The 27682-nt window shown below is 40.3% G+C and overlaps 1 protein-coding gene across 1 annotated transcript in view; it reads left to right on the top strand.

The window, feature by feature from the left end:
- Positions 1-4722: 4722 nt before the first annotated feature.
- The window catches only part of Entpd7 (ectonucleoside triphosphate diphosphohydrolase 7), a 42124-nt gene continuing 19164 nt past the window's right edge, over positions 4723-27682 (top strand). The window contains exons 1-4 of the mRNA XM_005407671.2: positions 4723-5167; positions 6223-6405; positions 21156-21361; positions 22266-22416. Coding sequence (XP_005407728.1) covers positions 5160-5167; positions 6223-6405; positions 21156-21361; positions 22266-22416 — 548 coding nt within the window. The 5' untranslated portion in view covers positions 4723-5159. The remainder of the gene's footprint in view (positions 5168-6222; positions 6406-21155; positions 21362-22265; positions 22417-27682) is intronic.

A 27682-nucleotide genomic window follows, 5' to 3' on the forward strand; every position in this document is an offset into this window, starting at 1 on the left:
TTTTTGTTTTCTGTAAAATAGCTTAATTCTGTTATTCCCAGACTTGTTTCCTCAAGATTGAAAGGTGGCTGTAGCGATTCCAGGCATCATATACTTAAGATTACATCAAGAAGGAAGAAAAGAAGCTTTGTCTTCTTTATTTTACATTCTGAAAAACTATTTCTTTCCAGTACTGGGGACTGAAGTCAGGGACTTTGCACTGAGCTCTAGTTATAGCTTTTTTCTTTTCTTTTAAAATTTTTTTATACAGGGTCTTGCTAAGTTCCCCTGACTGGGCTAGAACTCATGATTTTCCATAGGGAGCTTCCTCTCCGCCGTGGCCCCCTGTTATGGTTTGTTTGTGGGTGTCCCCCCAAAGCCTCATGCGGCCATGGGTCAGGCTTTTGGAGTTTAATTATGGGTGTGAGAGCTACGCCCACCCTGGGGTGGATAGTTTGCATATGTAAGGGAGAGGAAAAGAGTGCTTGAGGCCATTCCGCCCTGGTGTGTGCTTGCTGCTTTTGCTGTGTTCTGCCGCCGTGAGCTGTAGCTCTCTACCATGTGCCACTCTGCCTTGTAATCTGCCAAGTACGGACTGAAACCTCCACGAACTGTAAGCGAAATAAACCTTTCCTTCCATAATTTTGGGCGTCAGGTATTTTGTCCCAGCAGCGAGAAAAAAAGTAACCAAGACACCCCCACAGCTTCAATACCATTAGCTAAAATTCTATCATATGCCCATGTTTAAACTAATATTTGGTGAGGGATCAGATCCACCATCTTAAACCGATTACAGCTTAGGCCATAGAGCTAGAGTTGGAGCCTAGAACTCTTGAAACACACAGACAAACATAGGAATGTGGTTACTCTACAAGTAATAAGGTAAAAGAGAGAGTATTAGCCTTTAGGACAGGTAGGCAGCAAAATCTACCACACCAGGCTAATAGATTTGGACTATATTCTATTGGAATAAGGAATCACTCAAGGATTTTAAGTCAGTAAGTAGCAAGATTAGACTTCACAGTAATGTCAGAATGGAGAGGCCCCCAGGAGGGGCAGCAGTCTTTAGGTAGGGCTATCAGCTGGAAGGGTTTATTTGAAGATATTTTAAGATTTTAGAAAGTATAGGGAAGAGATTCTAGAATGATTGTCATGCAGGTTCCTGGTTGGGTGAATGAATCACAGGGTATTTTGTTAAAGATGGGGACATAGATGAAGGAGGTTTGGGTGAACACAATAAGAGGGGAAAATTAGTAAGTTTGGTTTTGAACAGTGATGTGCCTTAAAGACACCTGAAGAGGCCGGGTGTGGTGGTGCACACCTGTGATCCCAGCACTTGGGAGGCTGAGGCAGGAGGATCATGGCAAGTTCGAGACCAACCTGGGCTACAAAGTGAGCTCAAAGCCAGTCTGAACTGCATAGCAAGACCCTGTCTCAAAAAGACCAAAAAAAAAAAAAAAAAAAAAAAAGACACATGAGGAGAGAAGAGTAAACATGGAGTGTGAACACATTACTGACTTTTAGAGGTTAGAACTAGGTGGAGTGTGGAAGGAAGGAAAACTGGTAAAGGCAAAGGGAACAACAGACACCAGGCAAGCTACTGACATGTAGTATGAGATGGGTTTGGCTGAGTTAGCTCAGGGCTGAGCATCAAGGGGATCTTGAGAAAATTTTAAATGTAATTGTAGATAAGCTTTTAAAGAGAAGTTAAAAACCTGTTTTGAAATATGGGTTTCTGTAATTTGTTTCAACATGTTGAGTTACAGCAAATGAATAGAGATGGTATCAACCCTTTTTTAATTTGGCCTGCTGACTGGAAACCTCAGAACTCAGCCAGGTGTACGGGTAACCAGATAAACATTGCAGGTTTTTGTAAAGAGTTGTACTTAACAAAGGCCTAGGGTATGTGGAACTATTAAAGGAAGTATGTATTGTCCAAACCAAACAGTCAAAGAAAAGGAAGTGTAATAAGAGTCTTGAGGTTAAATGTAGTTGTTTTTTTTCTGCTTTATGACGGTATTTATTTATTTATTTTTTTGAGGCAGGATTTCATTATGTAGTTCTGGCTGGCCTTGAGCTCACTTTGTAGCCCAGGCTGGTCTCAAACTTGCAATGATCCTCCTGATACAGGCAAATAAAAACTCCCAACCTGAATGATATCTGGGATGAGTTCGTGTTCTCTAAAACTGAAGAATTAATTTTAGGAACAACGGAGGTTAAGAGGAGAGTATATTTTATTGAGGGAAAGAAAGCTTCTGTCCAAGAGAGGGACAGGAGGGGGACCCGAGTGGGGTACCCCAAGACTCTGTCTTTTTTAGGGACTTTTATAGAGAAAAACCACTAGGTGAGGTGGGTCCAAGGTAGGGGAAAGATGGACAAAACTATGGTCGGCCAATAAGAATTGTTTAGGTAAAATTGATTAAATTGGGATCAAATGGGGAAGCCAGTCCCATAGCAGGCGGGCATGAATACAGAGAAGGGGCTTTTCCTGTAAGGGGTTGGGTTAGGGACTCTTCGAGGTGCTCACTACCAGTTTAGAATATCAATCCCTGATGTCCATCCCTATGGAGGTATGTGGGTGCATTTGTTTAGTCCTTTGTCTTGAGGTCTGGCCTGAAGCAGATACATATCTTTCATGTTGGCTCCTTCGAGAGCCTGGTCCTGTCTGACTGCCTATAATATTTCTATCTAACTCAGCTGCCTGTAACACTCCTGCCTCAGCCTCCTGAGTGCTGGGATTACAGGCATGTGCCACCATGCCCGGCTGATAGTAGTTATTTATATCTTCTACTTTTAGAGAATTTTTCATTGTACTTTTGAGTATCTATATAGATCATTCTTAAAACTCAAGAACACAACTTCAATACATTTCAAAAAATTATTTCATAACATTTATTGAGTTCTTTCTATGCCTACCTGATTTCAGGCACTGAGTTGGGCTCTAGAATGAATAAAATGGCTGATACTTGTACAGTATTGTGGTTAATCCCAACTTTATGCAAATATTTTACTTGTGTTTTCTGAGGCCCGGATAAAATTTAATAGTTGAAGCAACCTAGGGATTGAGGGACAGAGAAGAAATCTGAGAAATGAGAACTGAAGGAGAAAGAACATGTTAGAAAGCTAACCAGGTTTCGAAAGTGTGGAGGGAAAAAAAGAGTCATAAGAGACTGAATATATCAATTGGACAATGCCAAGCAATTAGAACTCTACTCACAGGCTCTCAGCAATCACCCCAGAAGAGTCAGCACTTATCAGCGATTGCCAACTGCCCTCTGTTTGCCTATCTATCCTCAAATTCAGGACCAACTAGAGGCCACAGCATATGCTGTCCCAAACCAACCACATAAAATGCCCTGCTTCTACTTAGCCGGCTTCCAGCTTTCCCACGTTAATAGCCCTAAGTCTGGGTATAAGCGAGCCCTCTTCCCTTTTTCCTTGCATATTAAGCTTTCCCATTCTTCTGACAGCCTTTAACTTTGTGCTAAGTGCAGGTAACAGTGACTGTCCTCGGTTATAGCCAGCTTTCAATAAAGTAGCCTCTTTGTTCTCATATAAGTGGTCTTCACTTTTCCCACATTCATTTATTTATCATACAGCAGTCAAGGTGTATGTGCCAGACAGGGCCGTTGAGTAATAAGTGGAAGCCTTCAAGCATATTCAAAGTCGTAAGTGAAACAGTAGACATGTATAAAGAAGGTGTAGGTCTGTAGGTCAGTAAGGCTTTCAGGGGAAGAGGACCCTTAGGCCAAACTGTAAGGGATGAGCAAAAATTGACCAAGAGGCAAGGAAGGTAATTCAAGGCTAGTGGGGGCGGGGCAGAAGGAGCAAAGCCTAAGAAGCCAGAAATATCAAGGCTGCATTGCCCGGAGGAGGGGTGCTGCAGAAAATGCAGTGTTGGCAGGTCGTGGACAAGGATGGATGTGACCAGTTAGGAAAAGCTTAGGTTTTATGATGTGCAGGGACTCCTCGGACTTCAGAGCGCGGGCTGGTGTAGGCAAGAAGAATCAAAACATAGAGGGGCTGGGCTGGGGATTTAGCTCAGCGGCACAGCGCCTGCCTGGCAAGCGTGAGGTCGTGATTTCGATTCCCGGTACCGGAAAAACAAAAAAGCCATAAAGGGGCTGCCTTTGTATGGCTCACGGCGAGGTCCGGGAGGGCGCTGACACAGAAGCTCAGTGTTTGACATATTCTAACAGTCAATAAACGCTGAATGCATGAAGTTAGGCACTCTGGTGTAGATATCATTGTCTGTAATTTATGCTTTTCATACGGAACAAGACGGTAGAACCGGGACAGCAGTTTGGGAAGCGATAGGACGGTTTAAAGGGGGAGAACTGCCATTCCGGCGGGAAAGACCGGTGGACATGAAATCTCCACAAGGTTGCCGGCAAAGGTTATACTTCTGTAGCGAACACCTCGAGATCCACCGACCGGAGTCTCTCCGTTCTGGGAGCGGTCCTGGAAAAAGATTTCCGCCGAGAATTAGTGCCACCTGGACAGCACCAGACCCAGACCGAGAGTCTGGGCCCTTTCACCAGTGTGCCAATCTCCCGCCTCTCCAGGCGGAGTCTCGGCATACACCCTTCCGATTGGACACGATTGGCAGTGCCGGGGCGGGAATTGTAGGCCAACGCTCTCGGGGATTGGTCATCCTGAAGCTGCGGCGGCGCGAGGGGCGGGCCCTCTATCAGGTCCCTGTCAGTCATTGGCTCCCTGCGGTTTCCTTGGGGACGTGGCGCCGCCGTGGGTCCGACCCTTCTTCCGGCTGGGCTGAAGGCCGCGGGACTGAGGGACTGGCAGCATCTCAGTCCCCTGAGTGGGCGAGCGAGAGAGCCCGGGGCCGGGAGGGACTGGGAGCAGAAGTGGGACCCCCACCACCTGGGACGGCGGGTTCCCGCGAGGACGCAGCTGGCTTACGGGGAAGCACCGCTCCCGGGATGCTGGGGAGGGTCCGCTGGGCCTGAAGACCAGAGCGGATGGACACGGAAGAGCCCTGAGCCTGGCTGAGAGACATGGCAGACCCCTGTGTGTTCGTCTCGCGGTTGGTGTTGGAGTCCTGAAACACAGCCAACTCTTTCCAGGTGGGCAGATTTAGGAGATGCCTGGGACAAGGAGGCCAGCTTCTCAGGGCAGAAGGAGAAGGAGGTGACGAACGTTGAGGCCGCCGAAGGGAACTCATGGCTAGGTAAGACTGCACACCTTCCTCTCTGCAGGGGGCTGGCTGCCTCGACGGCGGCAGGCTTGCGGGGCTTGGGAGGTTGCCAGTCAGGCTTGCCCTGAGGCTGCGCCTGGTCACTGTACCCTGGTCAGGTGTATGCAGAGATGGTCAGAGTTGTTCTTGTAAGGCAGGTGCAGTAGCAGTTTCCAGCCATAACCCCGGGTCGTGGAGGGTGGGCTTGCTCGAGTCTGAGAATTGCTAGCATGTAATATTTTTTCAGATTTTCATCTGAAGGCAGCTAGGTACCCTTTGGGGAAGTCAAAACAAAGAGGTGTCTTTTTTTTTCCTTGAAAGCAAATAGGTCTAGAGGTCTGCTTAATTCAATACAGAAAGTAAACTTCAGAGCTGAGTACACTTATCCATACACTGTACTACTCTGAAGCTTTTAAAAAGCATTAGTGTGGATCTACATGTCCCAATATGGTGATAGTTGGAAAATAGAATAAGTTGGGGGAAAGATGCGGAACAATAGATGTGGTATATTTGTGTACATCCAAGGGAATGGCGTTACACTGAGATGCATTACCGTATATATTGCTATGTATTTATGCCTGTGTATTCACAGAATATCCCTGGGAAAGTGCATCGAAACTGAGAGCAATGATTGCCTCTTAAGAGGTCGTGGGGTGGGGCGAAAATTTACGTTTCACTATATTCTTTTGAGTTGATTTTTGTTTTTAATCACGTGCATATGTAACATATTAAAACATTTAAAAAATCAGTTGAACTTTTCTGACTGTCCAGTTTCTTGACAGCATGCCTGGTAAGAATGTTGTAGTTGCTCTGCATTTTGGGCCCAGGAGACTGGTAATCTTTTCATTAGCATAAAATTCTGTGAATTGCACTCAAAAGTGCAGTGTTTGAAAGAAGAACTGATAGCCTTTTCTAAAATTTGAGACTAAAAGAGCATTTAGATTTCTGTTCGCAATGGATTTGTGCCTTTATATGAGAGTTTCAGTCCAATTTGAAGACGATTTTTAAGCACTCAACCTTACACTTAACTAATTTTTGTCTCGTTTCAGGATCAGTTTTTCCTACCTCTGCCCAGCCTCCTGGTACTTCACTGTTCCCACAGTGAGCCCATTTCTCCGGCAGCGGGTGGCATTCCTGGGAGTCTTCTTCATATCCTGTCTCCTTTTACTTATGTTAATCATGGACTTTCGACATTGGGGTGCTTCATTACCAAGAGATAGGCTATATGAAAGGTGAGTCAGCTTTTGATCACTTCGATCAGTTTTGCTACTGAAGTCATAAGCAATTTGATAAGCTGTTTAACACGCTATTACCTTTGACCCTTTTGGGGGATTTTGTTAGTAAAGTTATGTGCTGTGCATTACGTAAGGAAGATCTTAAACCCACTTTGAGTACTCTTTGAGACAGGGTCTTACTGTGTAAATCAGGCTGGCCTTTGAATTGCTCAAACATATGGAAATCTTCCTGGCTAAGCCGCCCAAGTGCTGGGATTGCAGGTGTGCGCCACCACACCTGGCTTTTGAGTACATTTTTTATGACTGCATTTTGTTTCTTATTGGCTTATTAGATATAGTATTTTTTTAAAGTGGCTGTTTTATGGTTTGTAGTATTCATCTTTAATTTATTGCAGTCTACCTCTTCATGGATAATATAGGAACCTAACAGCAGTTGGCTATGGTAACATATCCTGGCACTCTGGGAGGCAGAGGCAGGAGGATCGAAAGTTTGAGCCTTGTTGTCATTTTCTACGTGATTCATGATTCTTGTCTGAAAGCAAACATTTGCTGAGAGCTTGTTGTGCATGATGCTGTGTTAAGCACTGGGGTAGAAAGAGGAATAAGATGAGCCTTTGGGTTCTTGAATATATGAATTTAAGCTTTTTAATTAAATTTGGGAGGTTTTTGACCTTTACCTCTTCGTACAGTTTTCTGTCCTCCCCTACTTCTCATCGGGGGTCTCTAACTACATGTGTGTGACCATTTCCCTCACTCACTGATATTCTATTCCTTCTTTTCCCCCTGGCCCTTTTTTCTTACATATTTCATTCTGGATATTTTATTGCTGTGCCTTCAAATCCATTACTAATTTCTTCTGTAGCGTCTGTTCTGCTCATTCTATCCAGTGAAAGCTGAATAACTCTTTCTATAGAAAACACATCTGAAGGACTGGGGATATAGCTCAGTGGCATAAGCACCTGCCTGGCAAGCGCAAGGTCATGAGTTCAATCCCTGGTACTGCAAAAAAAAAAGAAAATACATCTGAATTATTTGATATACACTCAATACTATACTAGTTGCACAGAAAATCTATATTCTTTTATTGCAGTGATTGATTTTGCTGCCTTTTTGAGATTAGATTCTGTCAAGGCTACAAAATTAAATAATGGCATTTTGTTATCATCATCTTCAATATGATCTTCACATGTTTTATTTTTAAAAATATTTTCTGTTCATTGTTTTCCAGATATGTATTAGTTAGCAGACTTTGGGGTACAAATAAGAGCCCAGACTAACTTTAATAAAAATAATTTATTGGCTAACATAACTAGAAAACCAGGGATACAGGGATCACAAGTTCATCACTGGCTAGGAGGATGGGAAGCGTGGCCTTCTTTTTTGCTGTCCACAGTGCCAGCTTATTTAGTGGTTGCAAAATAGCAGGCAGTAGCAACCAGGGCAGCATCCTCACTCATGTCCTGTAGGAGAGAGAAGCAGGTTTCCCATGTCCTTCTAAGAATGAAGAACCTTTCCAGACCCCTCTAGCCACTCTTCTTGAATCTTTTTTTGTCAGTTGGAGAATATGCCTACTCTATTTTATTTCTGGGTAGTTTTTGCCTAAGAGCTTATCTTTTTTTTTTGAAACAGGGTCTCACTGTGTAGCTCAGGCTGGCCTCCAACTCACGGCAGTCCTTCTCCTTCAGCATCCTGAGTGCTGAGATTATAGGTGTGTGCCACCACAATCAGCTCTTTTCATTTTTTATCATTAATTAATTGAATAAAAATTTACTGAGCAATCTGCCTCTTTATGCAGGTTCTAATAGGCACTAGGACATAGAGACTTCGATATTTTTTTCCTAAGAGGTTTATGTTTTCAACCTTTTCCTTCAGTACCAGTCTAGTCATACGAAATTTTTTTTTTGTTTTTTTGAGACAAGGTCTCACTGTGTAGTTCAGGTTGGCCTTGAACTTACTATGTAGCCAATGTTGGCTTAAAAATCATGGCAATCCTCCTGCTTCAGATTTCCAAGTGCTGGGATTATAGGTATGCACCATCTTGCCCCGCCTTTTTAATATGGTTTCTAAAATTTTTTGTTTATGTTTTTTTGAGACAGGGTGACACTGTATGGTTCAGGCTGGCCTTGAACTTGCAGCAGTCTTCTTGCCTCAGCCTCCTGAGTGATGGGATTACAGGCGTGTGCCACCATGCCCAGCATACGTAATTTTGAATCTTATTGTCCAGAAGAGGAAACACTGAATGACAACAGTGCTTACTAATTGGCCTTAAGAAACTTCTTAACTTTGGAGACTTAAATCCATAAATGGAATTTCCTTAATGCTTACTGGGATTTTTTTTTTTTTTTTTTTTTGGTGGTATTGGGAATTAAACCTAGGGCTTTTGTACTGAGCTACATCCCCAGCCCTTTAAATTCTTTTTTTTTTGAGACAGAGTCTTATTAAGTTGCTAAACTGCCCAGGGCTTAAATTTGCTATCCTTCTGCCTCAGCCTCCTAGGTGCTGGAGTTACAGGCTTGTGCCACCATGCTTAGTTTTATTGGGGTTTTTTGACACACCTGAGCACAGTTTCTCACTGGAAGACAGCATGGTCTAGTTATGAATCACGTATAGGTTCATAAATATGGCTAAAGAGCTATTGGAGAGCGAATAGTAAGCTGGAGTGGTAGATCAGTTTGAATCTTGTTAAGTCATTTGAGGGAGTTAAATAGCATCCGAAGGGCAGAGGAGAGACTTTGAAAGGTTTTGAAGTATAATATGATCTGACTTGATTTTTTTAAAAAGTTGTCTTGGTTGGTATTGTGGAAAATGCAGTGGAGGAGAATAAAAAAAGAAGCAGGGAGATGTGTGTAAAAAAGAAGCAAGTTGGGATGATGATGACTAAACTTGAGCTGCACCAATGTGGATGGAGAAAAGTAAAAGCATTTGGACAATATGTGCGACAGAATTGTCTCACAGTTCTTTTTGCGGGGAGGCAGTGATACTGAGGCTTGAACCTAAGGCGTCATGCATGGTAAGCAGGCAAGTACTCTATTACCACGCTACCTCCCCAGCCCTGGTCCAACAGTTCTTACAGTGGTGTACCCCAAGTGACCAGATCCAGTGTGTACTTGGTAGGTCAGATTAACTGAAACAAGTTGCCAGAGAGCTTCGGAACACACAGATTGTTCCACTGTGACAATATTTGGTTGAGCAGCCATGTAGACTAGAGCTCCTTGCTTAATAAAGCTTATTAAACTTTCGGCAGCCATCAGGAGTCTTTTAGGAAGCAAACATTTGCTGAGAGCTTGCCGCGCACATGGCATTGTATTAGGCACTAGGTACAAAGATGAATAAAACGTGGCTCCTGAACTCAAAGTTCGTACTCTAGGAAGGCAGGCAGACTTGAAGGAATAATTATTTCCTAGTTATACAACAGCTTATGTATAGCTGTGTAGAGTCCGGAGCAAAGAATCAGGAATTACAAGAATCAGGAACAAAATTCTGACTCAGAAAGTAATCAGAAGAGGCCTGTGAGTAATTAAATTTGCTATCACTCACTTCATGTCCTAAAAGTTCATGTACTTTACTGATAAAAGGCTCTCACATAAAACCTTCTTGCCTTTCTTTTACACACAGTTTTAATTAGTATGGTTCTGTGTCATCTCACAGCACAGCAGGTAACAGTGAATTAGAATGCTGGAAGGTGGATGAAGGCACACAGGTGACAATAATCAGTAATACTTGGCACCTTGAAGGAGGCAAGGGAGAGGGAATGTATTAAAAATAGACTTGGTGTGACTGAATTTCTACAGACAATTTCTGTAGTGGTAAACAGGTCTGTATATTTTACTAAAACTTTTATTACAGTAATAATTTGTTAAGGTTGACTTAAAGAATTGATTTTTAGTCATTATCTATCTAAGTCATTTTGAGCATCTTTAACAAATACTGTACAGAGAGTAGGGCTTCTTCTCAGAGAGACTGTATGTAATATACAGCCTGGGTTGAAAACCATTGCTGTCAGGTTCGTTGTATTTACTTGAGGGAGGCAGTATTGCTGTTAGGGAAAGAAGATTGATTTTTGGTTCTAGTCATTTGCAGTTGGTGATCTTAGGTACACTCCTTACTGTCCTGAAATCTCATTTTCTTTATGTATTCGTTGTTTGAATTAAAATTAAAGCACCTGGGCTACTTGGTGTGATGTGAGCCCTAGAATAATATTTGAAATAATGTTGATTTTCCTATTCTTTAATTCTTTTCTCTGCCCTGAAAGTGTACACTAAAGATAATAGGCCACATTATCTCCATTTAAAATTTTGCTTCCGTAATTTATTTTTTGTGGCAATTGCTACTCCTTAAGCACTGGTGAGCACTAGCTGATGAGCAAATGATTAAGCAAATAACTAGGAATTGATGGAAATATTTATCACCTTAGTTCAACAGGTAATAAAAAATGTCTAAACAAGTGCTTCTAGTTGTGGTTGTTATATTATGTGTATATATAATACAGTCTTTGCCCCCCTATTTAGATTGTTTCTAAGTCATGTGATGAAATTTTTATCAGTATTTTATGGTGTTCTACAGAGTGTTCTGTGCTTCCAGGAATACCCACGTGTCTTCACAGGAGCAAATTTGGAAACCTTTGATCCAGGAAAGTGTGCCTAGAGGAACGCTTCTGTGGTATTGATAAATCAGGCATTGCTTTAATTAGAAATGGTAGTCTGTCTTGGATGTTGCAGTTTTTTGACCTGCTCTGTTTCTGGCCTTGCCTAGTTCGCCCTTCCTTAGGCAACATCGTGTCCCCCCTACCCTCGATGGTCCCAGAGTTGTTGCAGACACCTGATGGGCATAGTGCACTGCAGTCCGGAACTCCTGAGTGCAGGTGATTCTCCCACCTTGCCTCCCAAGCAGCTGAGACTGCGGATGTGCGCCACCATGCCCAGCTGTTTTTTAATATGTATGATGTAGTTAATGTTTTATATTAACATTTTCCGCTTTTTTATTAGCATAGGTTTGTGAAACATAATAATTAGTATGTGTTTGTGATACATAATAATTATATTTATTTTGGGAAATTGGTCCATATATATACTGAATCTTGATCATTTTTATTCCTCCTCTGTCCTTTCCTCCCTGTTCCCTGCTTTCGCAGTTCTGCTTCCCATCTCTAGAGTCTGCCTCCCTGCTTCCTACCGTCTCTTATTTTGCTCCTTATTTATGTTTTGGGTTTCTTACAGAAGCAATGTAATATTTAACCTCCTGTGTCTGATTTATTTAACTTAACATTATGGCCTCAGAATTCATCCATTTTCCTACAGTTACTCAAGTTTATCCTCCTTGATGGCTGAGTAGTTCTCTACTGCATGTGGGTTTTTTTTTTTTTTTTTAGTTTTTTTCCGGTACTGGGAATCGAACTCACGACCTTGCGCTTGCCAGGCGGGCGCTGTGCCGCTGAGCTAAATCCCAAGCCCCTTCCACTGCATGTGTATACCACATTTTCTTTATTCTTTTGTCTGTTGATGGATACATAGACCACTTGATGGTTTATTGTGCTGCTGTAAATGTATCCATCTCTTGATGGATACATAGACCACCTGATGGTTGAATTGTGCTGCTGTAAACATCGGTGAGCATGTATCACTTTAACTCTTTCAGAAATGTACTTAGAAGAGGTACAGCTGCACAACTTATTCATCTACTCACTTATTTAACAGATACTAAGTGGCAGCAATGTCTGTGGCATCCAATAGGGTTAAGTACTGCCTACCAATGGTTATTTAAATTAAATTAAAATGAAAAAAAACTAATTATTTGCATTGGGCAGATTTTAGGTGCTCAAGAGCCACATATGTCTAGTGGATCCTATTAGACAGTGCAGATACAGAATATTCCTTATACCAGGAAGTTATATTGGGCAGAGCTAAGTCTATCATGTTTCAAGCACTGTCTTAGATACTGGGTAAATTGTTAATTTTTAATGTAAAGGGTACTTTTAGTGTGTATACTTATATTTTATAAGACAAATGGTACAGTGTTCTTACCTTGATGTTCTGTATATTTTGTACATTTTTAACTTAATATTTAATATTGTTCACTTTTCAGAATCCTGTTGCTGTCTTCATGAGAGGGTAGAGTTTTGTGTGGTTGAATTATTGTCATGAAGAATGTCTTCTGTAGGCACTGAAATGTGCTGCTTCATGTCCCTTTGCTATCTGGGAATAGCTAGTGAGAGGTTTGTGCCAACGATGAGCTCGTACTGGCTTTCCTTCGGAGTTTCAGTTTGTTAAAGCAGATAAAGAGGCATTGTTTATAGTTAGAATAAAAAAGGACAAACGAGGATATTGGGGTTGTTAAGTAGAGCAATTCAGAGATTTTTTTTCTGGTGAAATTAAAGGCATCTACTCACATTTATTCATTTACTTGATCTTCATGGTATTTATAGTATTTATAAGCAGGACTCTAAATTGCAAATGTTCCTGACTAGTCTGGTTAATCTTACTAGGAAGTAAGTAATAACTTTACACAATATTACTGTTATCGCTTTTACGCAGCTACTTTAGTGTCATTATACTTGGTTCTGAGTCATGGAGACCATGACATGGAGTATGATGACATCCAGCAAAGAGCTGGGGGCCCCTTTCATAGACTTTTGGTGCATCAGTGAGTTCTGTTTGACCTGTGAAAGTGGTATTAGTGTTGATTTTGTAAGCTCAGCAATGGTTTGGTCAGTTATAGCTGTAATGCTGTTAATGTTTTCAGCATAATGACAGTGAAAAGCCATGGTCTTCCAGTTCTACCTGGGGTGGTGTATTTGTGAGTGATTTTCTTTTCAGACTAGAAGGAAATCTTAAGAGACAGGGTGGTGTGTGTGTGTGTGTGTATGTGTGTGTGTGTGTGTGTGTGTGTGTGTGTGTGTGTGTGTGAGACCTCCCTTGGGAAGGTGGATGTAAGGGATTCCAAAGCTTTTGGAACTGTTCTCTTGGACTTTAGGTCCTCTTTAGAGATTGGCTTAGTGCAGTGTAGCAAAGCAGAAGGGTCTACTAATGGAAGTAATTAACCATAACCTGCCAACTCAGGACTGCAGACTGGAAGTGAGAAAATCCAGGAAAGTTTGGTGAGTCATGTTAGAAGCTAAGAGAGAAAAGTGTAGGGTGCAAGGTTAAGAAAGGTCACAGTTCTTGAAAAAGACAATTTTATTACTTCCCAGAGAGAAAAGTTGTGCTTTAGTTTCTCATTTGTACGGAGAATGAGACAAGTGGAGACTTTCTGCCACCTGCAGTGATTGATCAAAGGTTCATCTGGGAAGAGTAACATAAATGCCGTCCGGTCCTTTCCTGTTGCCTTGTGGTCTAATGTCAGCTGCCATCTTTCACCATGGTATACATGAAGGTTTCTAAGGGAAGAGAAAGCAAAGTTGAGTTCACCAAAATTAGAGCTCTAAGGTTGCTAATTTGGCAGGAATCAGAGAGGATAACAGGCTCCTGCTTCAGAAAGCCGTGGAAACTTTGTAAGAGTCCAGCTGATTTTGAACATAGCTGTGTATAGATAAAAAAAAAATTGTTAACAAACCAGCAGCTCCGTATTGTGAGCTGTGACCAAACCATTCAGAGAAACGTGAGGACCATTTAGAGGACACTGTGATAATGTTGATACGAGGCACCTGCTCTTAAGATAACAGCATCTCTAAATGGAGAGGTGGAACAAACAAACGTGAAAGAAACCTTAGGGGCTTATATTGAAATATAAACAAATTACTCCAAAGGAATAGTGACATTTCACATTTAAGAACAAAAGAAGAAGCCTTTTCACATCCATGTGGGTATTCTATGGGTCGGCATGGTTGAGTAAAGCGCAAACCATTTTTGTGGCTATCATAAGGGTCAGCATAGTTGCATGAAGCTTCTTTTGTTTTTTTTGTTTGTTTGTTTGTTTTGGTTTTTTTCCAGCACCGGGAATCGAACTCACAACCTCGCACTTGTCAGGCAGGCACTGTGCCGCTGAGCTAAATCCCCAGCCCCTGCATGAAGCTTCTTAATAACTAGGAAACCATGTCAAAGGGGACAAGAAAAAAGAAATAGGTAAAAAGGTCAGATGAATGTTAGAAAGAGAAAGGTGCGTTAAAGCCGTGGTTCTCATCGTGCTTACAGACCCTTAGGAGGGCTCAGATCATTTTCAGGAGTCTATGATGCCAGAACTGTTTTCATTACAACATTAAGATGTTCTTTATCTCTCTCTCTTTTTTTTTTTTGTAGTTAAAAAAAGAAACATAATGTTTACCATCTTAACCAGCTGTACAGTTGAGGAGTGTTAAGTGTATTTACATTGTTGTGCAACAGGCCTCCAAGTGTGAAGCCCTATGCAGAATGGACGACTCTTTTTCTCCCTTCAGCCAGCCACCCCTTCCTCCATTTTACTCTGGTTTCTGTCATTCTGACTAAGATACCTCACATAAGAGAAATCATGCAGTATTTAGCTTTTTATGACTGACTTGTTTCCCTTGGCAGGATGTTCTTTTTTTTTCATAGTTTCCTTTTTAAAAATTAATTTTATTAGTACACTTTTTGCCATACTAATGATTGTATTCATCCTAGGGAATTTGTACCTGTGTGTACTACACCTTAATTCTATTTTTCCTCTCCTTTCCCCTCTCCTTCCCTCCCCTTCCCTTCCATCTTTCTTCTCTCCATTTATAAAACTTTGTTTCTATTGTTTTCCTTCCATTCTTTTACATTTTTTTATCCTTATTCCCTTCCTCCCTTCTCCATCCCCCCTCCCCTTCCTCCCCTCACCATTTGAAGATTTTCTTCCTACATCTCGATATCTAGCCTCCATTTTGGTCCTTATTTACCCTTTGGGTTTTTTGCACAAGACAAGCAGTGTAGTATTTAAATGTGTCTGATTTATTTCACTTAAAAATTATGTTCTCAAAATGCATCCACTTACCTAAAATTTTCTCAAGTTTTTTCCCTTCTTTATGGCAGAGTAGTACTCCATTGTGTATAAAAACCACATTTTCTCTATCCATTCATGCATTGATGGGGGTACGGGCTATTTCCAAGACTTAGCTGTTACAAATTGTGCTGCTGTAAACATGGGTGTGCATGTATCACTGTGGTATGATGGTTTTAACTCTTTTGGGAAGATACGTAGATGAATAGCTGGTTCAGATGGAACCTCTAGTTTTTTTTTCTTCTATTTTTAGTTTTAGTTTTTTGAGGAATCTTCATATTGATTTCTACAGTGGTTGTACCAATTTATACCTCATCATCAGTGGAGAACGGTTCCTTTTTTTCCCACAGCCCCACCAGCATTTATTATTGGTTGATTCTTGATAATAGCCATTCTGTCTGGGGTGAGATGGAATCTCAGTGTTGTTTTAATTTGCATCTCTTAAATGACCAGTGATGTTGAACATCTTTTCATATATTTATTTGCTGTTTGTACTTCTTCATTGAGAAGTGTCTGTTCATTTCAGATGCCCATTTTTGGACTGGGTCTTTAAATTTGGGGAGGTCTGACTTTTTTGAATTCTTTATATAGTCTAGATATTAGTCTTTTGTCTGAGGAATAGCTGGTAAAATTTTTTCTCATTCTGTGGGTTGCGTCTTCACTCTATTGGTGGTTTCTTCTGTTGTGCAAAACTTTTTAAAATGATGTGGTCCCCGTTGTTGATTCTTTTAACATTAACTGTGTGATCAGGGTTTTGTTCACAAAGTCTTGGCCTACACCTGTATCTTCGCTGTGGTACGATGGTTTTAACTCTTTTGGGAAGATACCTAGATGAATAGCTGGGTCAGATGGAACCTCTAGTTCGTTTTTTTTTTTCTCAGTGATTACCAATACCATAATTGTTACCAATGATAACCATTTTTTTTTTTTTTTTTTTTTTGCCTGTTCTATCTTCCAGCAGATAAAGCATTTCTGGTTTAATATTTAGATCTTTGATCCATTTTGATTTTAGTTTCATGCATGGTGAGAGATACGGTCTAGGTTTAATCTTTGGCATGTGGAAAGCTCTTGGCATGATGTTCTGCAGGTTTGTCCATGTAGGAGCATGTGGCAGGATTTCTTGTTCTTTTTCTTTCTTCTTTTTTGGTACCAGGAATCAAACTTGGGGTCTCGTGCTTGCCAGGCAGGTGCTGCACTGCTGAGCTGCATCCCCGGCCTGATTTCTTGCTTTTTGAAAGCTCATACTCCTTCATATACACAGATACATTATTTATTTATTTATTCATTTCTTCCTCCCCTCCTTCCTTCATTCATTCGCTCATTCATTCATTCAGTACAGGGGCTGGAAGCCAGAGGCCTCTCTCATGCTAGGGAAGTACTCTACCACTGAGCTGCATTCGCAGCCCTGTTCTAAGCTTTTGAGACATTGTCCTGCTGAGGTGCTCAAATTTGCCTCAAAGTTGTGATCTTGCTTCAGCCTTCCGAGTAGTTGGGGTTATAGGAGTCTAACACCATCTGGCTCAGTTTTAAAAATCAGTTTATCCATAGGTATACATTTGGGTTGCTTCCATCTCTTAATTTTTGCAATGTTATTTGCCTTGTTCAGTGAGCTGACATTTACGCTAATGGTAGAAAAGCAATACAGAATAAAACTTCTGGTGTCTTAGCATAAATCAAGAGAGAAACACCAAAAATGTTTTAGTTAGATGAATTAATTGTATGAATTATTGCTATATTCTTCATTGTCACATAGTTGTAATGGGGACAAAAAATAACCAGTTTTCCTTAGTATCTCCTGATGAGGGGCGAAGTATGTGTTAACACTCTGGTGTATACTCAGGTTGTGTTGAGGAAAAGTGCTTCGATAGTTGAGTTATGAGCTAAATCTCGCTGCTTTATCATGAGGCAGTATTTTTTATTTGAAAAAAGGACTGCCAGAAAAACTGGTTTTTAGACTTGGGTACTGAATGGACATTTTCTTGAAAATGAAAGTAAACCTGTTACTCCAAAGAAAACAGCTATCATTATTACCAATGATAAAATTTGAACTTTCAAGTGAAAATTAGAATTTTGAAAAGCTGTCCTTGCAAAGTTGTGAATTTGACAGCTTTCTAATACTTAAAAGACTTTGGTGGTATAGTGAATGTTTTATTTTTTATATTGTAAAATGAAATGTTTCGATGTTTGGGAGATTTGTGTAATTCAGTGAATCAGTATTTTCCAAAACATGATGTTACAAAATTCTGTCTAGGTAAGGCCATTAAAAAATACAAGATAGGAGCTGGGGATTTAGCTTGGCGGCAAAGCGCCTGCCTGGCAAGCACAAGGTCGTGAGTTCAATTCCTAGTACTGGAAGAAAAACAAAACAACAAAAAAAAATACAAGGTAGCATGTGCCTTGTTATCCCAGCACTTGGGAGGCTGAGGCAGGAGGATTGGCACAAGTTTGAGACCAGTCTGAACTACATAGCAAGACCCTGTCTCAAAAAAAAAAAGCACAAGATAGGCAAAGTGTCTTTACCTCAGTCCAGCTACTTGAGAGACTGAGGTAGGAAAACTGGAAGTTTGAGGTCAACAAGGGCAGCTTAATGAAACCCTGTCTCAAAATAAAATTTTAAAAACGATCCAGGTGTGTAGCTCTGTGATAAGGGCCTGCCTAGCCTGTATGAGGCCCTGTGTTAAATCAGCACAAGCGTGAAAAGTTCTTAGTGTTTTAAATTTTGTGACAGCATCTCACTAATTCACTAAATTGCATGGCTAGTCTTGAACTTTTGATCTTCCTGCCTTGGTCTCCCAGAGTGCTCAGATTATGTGTGCACCACCGCACCTGGCAAAAATGGAGCTTCTGTACATAAATATGTTAATAGATAAATAATTTATTGTTTTAGTTAAATGAATTAATAAAAGTTAAAACTTTTGTTTTGTAATATACTAAATATAGGTAGATGTAACCCATGTACACAAAAGCTCTTGGGGGTCCAGTAATTTTTAAGAATATAAAGGAGTTCTTTTTTTTTTAAAGGAGTTCTGAGGCACAAAGTTTGAGACCCAGGGCACTAGGGAATAAGTATCCAATAAGCAGGAAGCGATGGGGTCTAGAATCTCGGCAAAGTGAAGCAAACAGGGAAAGATCTGTGAAGCAAGCGAAGTGGAAAGAGTGCTATGACGGGAAATGACAAGGCCTCTTTGAGCGAGCCTGGTTTTGTTTATTTAAATCTGTCAGTATTTGCAAGAATTCTGTAGCTTGAACATAGACTTCTGTCAGCTTTTTTTGATAGCAGTGAGCTGTTACAAACTGATTGGTGAATTCTGAACCCACGTCAGGCCAGTAATTTGATTAGAGTGGGCGGATACATGGTGAAGCAGAATCTTCAGGAATGTGAACTTTTCTATTGTGTCACAGATTTTTACCACCTACTTAATTTCCCTTAACTTGCTTCTGCTTCAGATCCAGAAAAAAAATTTTCTGTCTGCCCCTACCTTATGCAATAATTTACAGTACTATGTTGAAGGATAAATGTATGTTCTTTTTTGTTTTTAAAAAATGCATTTGCATTGTAGAGTAGGATAGGTATTCAGTTCTACTTTTGATTTCAGAACTGTTTTTAAATGCTCTTTTCATTAAGCTTCCTTTTCTGTCTAAAGCAAGAAACTCATACAGGATAGTTAACATGGTTGTTCTTCTGTCTTCTAGTTCTATGCTGAAAGAAACTGTCAATGAGTCTTTGGTTGACCAGTATTGCATGTCTATATCTGTTTTCATGAGAAGCCACTTTGAAGATATCAATATGTAATACAACCACCATTGTTAATTCCCTACCACTTTGTAACTCTGTATTGTCTGCACTATTCTTTTGATATGTTGTAAAATGTTGTATGTCTGTTAATGTTTTCCTCCTTTTATTTTTAAAATAAAAAAAAAATAAAGCAAGAAACTCAGTAGTCTGCATAGCAGTGTGAAATCATGAATAAACATAGGCTAGACTGGTTTGAGGGATGTGACCTATGATTTAGTGTTCTGACTGGATATGGATTTACAAGAAGCCAAGAGTATCTGTACTTCAAGGCCCTTTACTTCTGTGGGCTCCTTTTGTATTTTAGCATTGAGTCTTTTGTTTTTTTTTTAAAGAAGACTTCCAGAGTGTATTAACTTCAGGCTTCACGCAGTCTGTTTCTTAAGGCTTCCTTGTAGGGCTCTTGGAGATCTAGGAGTTAACTCTAAAGAAAATGTTGGATGAGCAGGGTGGACTATATACTACTTGAAAAAATTCACAGCATACCTTTCAGAGGATTTATCCAGACCATTATTAATCTCATTCTATAGCAATACTTACTCAGATCTTAAGGAATTTAGAAGGTAAAATTATGGTCTTTGTACCATGCAGTTATGTCCTCTTTCTGGTTCTGACAAATTTTTTTTTTTTTGGCACCGGGAATTGAACTTAGGATCTTGTGCTTGCCAGGCAGGTGCTGTGCCGCTGAGCTGTATCCCCAGCCCGACAAATTTTAATATTAAAATTTTAATGCTCAGAAGCATTTTACCAATTCTTAACCCTCTTTCTTTCTAGACTTTTCCTTAAGAGTCTCCTGTTCTATCTCCTAATATTTATCTTAGCAGCAGTAGTAGCATAGAACTACTTAACTCACTGACATACATTCACTTTTTGAGGATAAGCCTTTTTTTCTTTCTTTTTTTTTTTTCTTTTATTTGGTAGTGCTAGGGATGGAAAATGGAATACTGGGCCTTGCACCTGCTGGGCAGACACTGTGCCACTGATCTGTATCCCCAGCCTCTAGCAGATACTCTTAACTCTTCTTATTTTACAGATGAAGAAACAGAGAAGTTACAGAACTTGATGACTGTGATAGAGCTGAGAGTCAAATCTTGATGTGTTTGATGGTAGCACCTTCACTTGTTTCATCTTCCAGCCATATGTATTGGAATGAGGATCTGAAATAAAAATCCCAACAGCAAATACCATGTGTTAGGGCCTGGATGCATTTTTTTCGTCAAATAGTGTAGTGTTTTATTTTTAAGGTGGATGATGGGTACAATGCCATTTGTTTTATTGTTATTCTTTGTATCTTATAATTCTTTTTATATTTATATTTTATTTTCCTTCTTTAGGGCTGGGATCAGACTCAGGACCTCAAATGCTAGACAAGCACTCTGCCATTAAACTACACCTCCAGGCCATACAAAATATTCTAAAAGATTACAGAAATGATTATTTTTATGAAATACTTTTTTTTTTTTTTTTTTTGGTACCAGGAATCAACCTGTGCCACTGAGCTGTATCCCCAGCCCTGAAATACATTCTTATTAGTGTAATTCTAGCATAAAGCACAGAATAATCTTGCCCCCAGATACAATTAAAAATACCACCGAGAAACCCACATTAAATGATAACCATCCCATAATATTGTTTATAATTATGTATAGAAAGGATAGGTAAATAAAGAAATGATTATCATAGTTATCTAGCCACCCACAACTTGGTGGCTTGTAACAGCATAACTCAGCAATTTAGTCAGCTCACAAACTCTTCAGTACTTCATAAAAGATTTATTAGCCCAGCCAGTTTCAAATCTGCCCCAAATATGAATGAGTCTTTTATTTATCTACTTGCATTGGTGTTTAGTCAGGCCAACCAGCTGTTACCTCATGTACAGCAGTAAATATGGCTAATGTGTTCTTTTTCCTTCATTAGGAGTTCATGTGCTGGCACATCGAGACAGTAGGAAAGGCTCATGAACCAATGAAGTAGGTGATGATGCCTCTCACGGACCTGCCTTGTTTCTCTTTTCTGCCTGGTTTAGGTATTTGGCTCGGGTAGGGGAGCTTGAAGCTACTGATACTGAAGACCCAAATCTGAATTATGGACTCGTGATAGACTGTGGTAGCAGTGGCTCCAGGATTTTTGTTTATTTCTGGCCAAGACATAATGGGAACCCGCATGACTTGCTGGACATCAAACAGATGAGAGACCGCAACAGCCAACCTGTGGTTAAAAAAATCAAGCCAGGTACTAATCAGAATATATAGTATTTTGTTGTTGATCTTTTATCTGCTAAAGGATGAGCGAGGAGAGAAGAAAAGGGAGAAAGCAGCTACCCTTTTCTTAGTGGGAGTCTGGTGGGAGGGTGTCTTGGTTACTTTTCTCTCTTCCCTGGGACAAAATATTGGCTGCCCAAAATTAAGGAAGGAAAGGTTTATTTAGCTCACAGTTTGTGGAAGTTTTAGTCCATACTCAGCTGGCTCCAAGGTAGAGTGGCACAAGGCAGAGGGCAGCAGTTCATGGCGGCAGAAAACAGCAAAGGCAATAAGAACAAAAGGGAGGAGTGGCGGCAAGCAGCCTCTTTCACCCTTACATATGCACACTATCTGCCCCAGGGTGAGTGTAGCATTCACACCCCTGAATCAATCCTGAACTCTGAAAGCCCGCCCCATGACTGCGTGTGTCTTTGTGGGGACACCCAGACACAAACCCTAACAGAGGGTATATTAGCTTTCCCATTGCTGGAACAAAATATCCAACACATGCAATTTAAAGAAGTTTATTCTGGCTCATAGTTTCCGTGGGTTCAGTCTATGGTCCGTTGGCTCCAAGGTATTGGCAGCATGGTGGAGCAGTGTGGTGAACAGCAGCTCAGTGCGTGATGACCAGAAGCAGAAGGAAAAGGGAGGAATTAGGGATGAGAATATACCCTTCCAGTTCAAGCCCCCAGTGATCCACCCCTTCTGACTGGGCCCAAATGTAAGACTTTTGGGGATGTTTTATATCTATACCATAACAGAGTGGTATGCTGTTCATTGTCTCCCACTCTTCTCAAATAAATTAATTGTAGGACCTTAAGTAGAACCTATGGAGTATCAGTTTTCTCAGTTTGTGATCTGCTTTTTAAAGAAAGTATTTTATTTTTCTTAAGGAATCTCTGCGATGGCAGACACTCCAGAACATGCCAGTGATTACCTTCGGCCTCTGCTGAGCTTTGCTGCTGCTCATGTACCTGTGAAGAAGCATAAGGAGACGCCCCTTTATATCCTCTGCACCGCAGGCATGAGGCTCCTTCCTGAGAGGTGCCATGCAGAGTCTGGGAAACAGGAACATGGGTGCACAAGTGTTGAAAGACTGATTGTCTGCATCACCCTCTAGTTCCCTAGTCTTGAGGTAGATGTGGGTACACCATGCGGAGCTCACAGGTAGCACAAAAAGACTCCTTGCTCAGAAATAAAGCAAGAGCCACCCCTGTACCTAGTTGTTGCATAGTCAGTTGATCATATCTCTGCACTTCTTAGGTTGTAGTAAGTTTGGATTGAGTTTTGGGAGTGATAGTGATTTTATTTGAATTATGAAGCCCCCAGAGGGAGGACATAATTACAGAAGGTAATGAGAAGCCCACATGAGGATCTGGATACCTGCTAGGGCTATCAGGCAAACCAGGTTAGCAGTGCTGCTTTTTCTGTAGCTCTCTCTGGGTTGTGGAGATAACCCGTGAGTCCCTCCTTGTGATGCTACAGAAAGCTCAGCCTTCATCACTTAAGACGAGTTTCCTCAGCCCTACCCAGGCAAGTTTTTCCCATTTGACTGTGCCAATTCAGCCTGCTGTCTTGCCACCCACTTCCTTTTCCTGCATTAGAAAAAGAGAAAGAGGAGACTGAGAAAGAAGAAGAGGCAGTTATATTTAGGCCAGGGCACTCCTTGTTTGTGAAGTTCCCCTTTGATACCCGCTAAGGCCCACTGCACTTATTATGAATGCCCTGAATTTTGTTTTCTTATGATTTTTTTCTTAATGTGGTAGGAACATTTAACATGGGTTCTACCTTCTTACCACATTTTTAAGTATATGTTAGCTCTGTGTACAGTACTGTGCAGCATATCTTAGAGCTAACTTACAATGCTTAGCTGAACCTTTATGCCCATTGTTTCTCTTAGTATAATGAGCCTAAGCCCTCAAGGTCTGTCCATTTTGTTACATATTGCAGAATTTCCTGCTTTTTAATACTAAATAGTATTCCATTATATGTATGTATGGTACCATATTTTCTGTATCTGTTCATCTGTCCATGAACATTAGGTTGTCATCACATCTCGGCTAATGTGAACGATGCTGCAGTGAACACGAGAGTGCTAATATTTCTTTGCAATCCCAATTTTAATTCTTTGGAATAATTACCTAGAAGATCATGGTAGTTCTATTTTTATCTTTTTTTCCTGTGCTAGGGATTAGCTCCAGAGCCTTGCATATGCTAAGCAGATGTTCTACAATTGAGCTACATCCTCAGACCTTGATTTTTTTTTGTTTTTTTTTTTTTTTGTTTTTGGTTTTTCTCCGGTACCGGGAACGGAACTCACGACCTTGCGCTTGCCAGGCAGGCGTTTTTGCCGCTAAGCTAAATCCCCAGCCCCCCTCAGACCTTGATTTAAACAGTTTTTGGGGAACCTCTATATTGTGTTCCGTAGCTGCCATGCTGTGTTACATTCCCACCAACAGTATGCAGAGGTTCCAGTTTCTCTGCACTCTTGACAACCCTTGTCTCTTGTTTTTAAATGGTGGCCTTCCTGACAAGTGTGAGATAGTATCTCACTGTGGTGTTGATTTGCATGTCCTGATGAGGAATGACCTTGAGTATTTTCCCATGTACTGTACTAGTTGGCTGTTTGTCTTTGGAGATATGTCAAGTGTCAAGTCTGTAGCCCATTTTAAAATGAGGTTCTTAGGGTTATTTTTGCTATTGAGTTGTAAGACTTTCTTTTATATTTTGAAGAGTAGCTCCTAATCAGATGTGGTTTGCAAATATTTTCTTCCTGTCTATAGTGTGCTTTGTCACTCTGTTGATCGTTTCCTTTGCTGTGCAGAAGAATCCCACATGCTTATTTTTTTTGACATTTGGTATCGTAATAATGAGGTCATTGTCAATCTTAACTTTAGAGGTCAGTCTCCAGGAATGTTCATAATGTCATAGTATAGGCATTTCTTATTAGCTTAACTGTTTTCCAGTGGTAAGTAGCAGCTTCCTCTTCCTCACATTTTAATTCTTATACCTGGCCTTTCTCTGCTTAAAACAGCAACAGCAGATGGCTACGGTGATTCATGCCTAGAATCTCAACACTCTAGTGGGCTTAGGCAGAAGCATTGCAAGTTCAAGCCCAGTTTAAGCAACTGAGTGATTTATCAAGACTGTCTCAAAATAAAAAATAAACAGAGTTGCTCTTTTCAGCCATGAGTGCAAAGGCCCAGGGCGCAATCCCCGGTGTTACCTAAATAAATAAATAAATAACGAGAGAAGAAGGAAAAAACTAACAAGAAAAAAATCTAGCTTCATCCTTTCTGCCACACATGCCAGACAACATAACATGTATCAACACTTCTTTCAGTAGAATTCTTTCCTCCTGTTTAGACTCACAGGTTGCGTTTTATTGTCTGATTTACTCTTAAGAAGCACGTTATTTATATAACCATTTGTCAACATGATAGGCCATCTAGTTCCCTGTTAATTTCCTCCTATATCTTGGTCTTTTAAAATTTTTCATTTTGTTTTTACTAATTTTTAAAACCAAACTTAAAATATTGTAGCTGCAACCTTGTATCATTAAAGGAAATCTTAAAAATGAATCAAACAAAATGAACTTTACAATTTACTACTCAGTCAAAACTATTTTGTCCCAATACCTTCTCTGTACATGTACATTTATATGAAATTTCTGCAAAGCTGTAATCATATAGCACTTGCAGTTTATTTAGAATTTTTACTTTTGACATTGGTAATACTCACATCATTTAAAAGATTTTAGAAACTGTGGGAAGAGTATATGACTCAAGAGGGGATACCACATCACAAACTCTGTGAGTGGTTACATTAGGTCTCACAACCAAGGAAGCAGGGGGAAGGCCAGAGAACAACTAACTTGGAGATCAAAAAGGTAGTTCCGGGCTGCAGGACTAGGTAGAGGAACCTGGGCAGTGGCTCGGGCATCTTATGTGTGTCTGGAGCAAAGGAGGAGATTGCCTCATCTCTTGGACTGCCCAGCATGGCCTCTGTTTGTTAAAATCTGACCCAAATCAGTTCTGTAGTCCTACTTCATCTGTCTACGATGTTAACTGTTAGTACAGAAGCTCTGAATATTAATACTCATTTTATCTTAGGAATTTTAAGAGAGTTTTGCCTTCCCTTTTACTGGTTTTCTGATCACCTCTCTCAGTAACGCATACTTCAGGTCTGGGCTTCATGAAATCACTGCTGCCTCTAAAGCCAAGCTAGTTGTGAATAGTCAACTGCAAGAATCTGATTTATATTAGCATTTATGAGTAGTATTCAGTATAGGGTTGAATCACCTGGACTGTATTTTGAATTTACTAGCGCTTGGTTTTATCCTGTTTGCCAGTGGTTTAACAGAATTATTTTTTCTACTTCCCTTTTATTTTGTAGTGGAAATTCCCTTTAAAAAATTACAAAGTTAGTTGGGTGTGGTGGCACACACCTATAATCCTGGTTACTTGGGAGACCGAGGCAAGAAAACTTCAATTTTGAGGCTAGCCTTGGCAATTTAGTGAGATTGTGTCTCAAAATAAAATAAAAAGGGTTGGGAATATAGGTTAGGGTAAGAGTACCTAACATGTGGGACTTTTGCCATTACATGTTTTTTTTTTTTAAAGAAACAACACTGAATTTTATTTTTTTTATTTTTTATTTTTATTTTTTTTTCCAGTACCGGGAATCGAACTCACAACGTTGCACTTGCTGGGCAGGTGCTGTGCGGCTGAGCTAAATCCCCAGCCCCACAACACTGAATTTTAGAAAATGAAAGTTCTGTCCTATTCCTCTGCAGTACATGAAGAATTTTTTGTTTGTTTTTGAGTAGGATGGCATTATATGTACTATTTTGTAACTTTGTAGAACTTAACAAAATATATTAAACACTTTTTGTTTTGTTTTGTTTTGGTACTGGGAATCAAACTCAGGAACTTGAGCTTGCCAGGCAGGCGCTTGTGCAGCTGAGCTATATCCCTGGCCCCTAAACACTTTTTTATGTTAGTACCTATAGATATAAATTCACCTCATTTCTTTTAAACTTCTATTAGTATTACATTGAGTGGCTGTACCATAAATTATTTAACCAATCCCTAGTTACTATGTTACTTTCAGTTTGTCATTGTTCTTTTTTTTTGAGACAAGGTCTCATCATGTAGCTCAGGCTGGCCTTGCACTCAGTATGCATCCCAGGTTGGCCAGGAACTTGCATCAGTCTACCTGCCTCAGCCTCCCAAGTGCTGAGATCACAGGTGTGTACCACCATGGCTTGGCATTGTCATTATTATAAATAAATTGTGCTGCAGTATTCTCTTCATTCCTTGGAATGAATTTTTTTAAGTATAGTATCTGGATCAGAGCTTAAGTACATTTTACAAATTTGAAACAGTTCTCAAGTACCCTGAAGAAAGGGAGTATTCCAAACAGCAGTGTAGGTTCGTGCCTGAAAGTTCTTCCATATCATCATCAAACCCAGTGAGCCCCACCGTGGGTGGGTTAGAAGCATATCCAGTAGAGGGAGAAGAATAGCTCATCTTGTTTCCCATGTGAAAATCTTGTAAAAATTGAATACATATAGCAAAGACTTTTTAAAAGAAACTGTACTTGGCACTGTATTGGAAGATTACAGTCTCTAGTGTGATTCTGCACGTTTTGTGCTAGCAACGTTCTTCACCAAGTCATGCTGACAACCATCTGAGCCAATAGACTGTTTTTCCTAGATTCATACTATTATTTCCTGCTGTGTTTCTTTGCTTTTCTTTGCTTGATAATACTGATTACATACTTAAGGCTTTAAAAGAAAAAACAACCCATGGATACAAAGTTTCAGAAGTCATCCCCAAATTGGAAATACTGTATTATGAATTTTGGATTTTGAGCCTGATCTGGGTTTTTCAAATGATTAGATTTTGTAACAAACAAAAAACCCTTGAACTATGGAGGAGTACCTTAAAATTAATGCTGAGGCAAAGAATTATATAAAAACTTGTGGGACTAACTATAGTTCTTAAGTGGTAATGTGAGGTGTTGCTTCTGCATTATACAAGATCTGAGGATGAGATTGTGTTTCCTAATTTACATCTTTCTGTAATACTAATTAGGGGTAATGTAATTTATTTAGCTTATAATGGTGAAACTGTGCTACAGTTTCCTGTGGTTTATTCATAATCACCCTCTGAGAAGCATCTTTTAACACTGTGAGTTATACCGTTATCTACAGGGAAAGTATTACTATTAGCAGATTGCCCTGTGTGTTGGGAGGTGTACTTGGGAAGTAGTTTAAGCGTCTGAAGTCAAAGGTGGTAGCTAGGCC

This window comes from Chinchilla lanigera, unplaced genomic scaffold, assembly GCF_000276665.1.
Source record: "Chinchilla lanigera isolate Chin_1 unplaced genomic scaffold, ChiLan1.0 scaffold00106, whole genome shotgun sequence".
NCBI classification, from domain to species: Eukaryota; Metazoa; Chordata; class Mammalia; order Rodentia; family Chinchillidae; genus Chinchilla; species Chinchilla lanigera.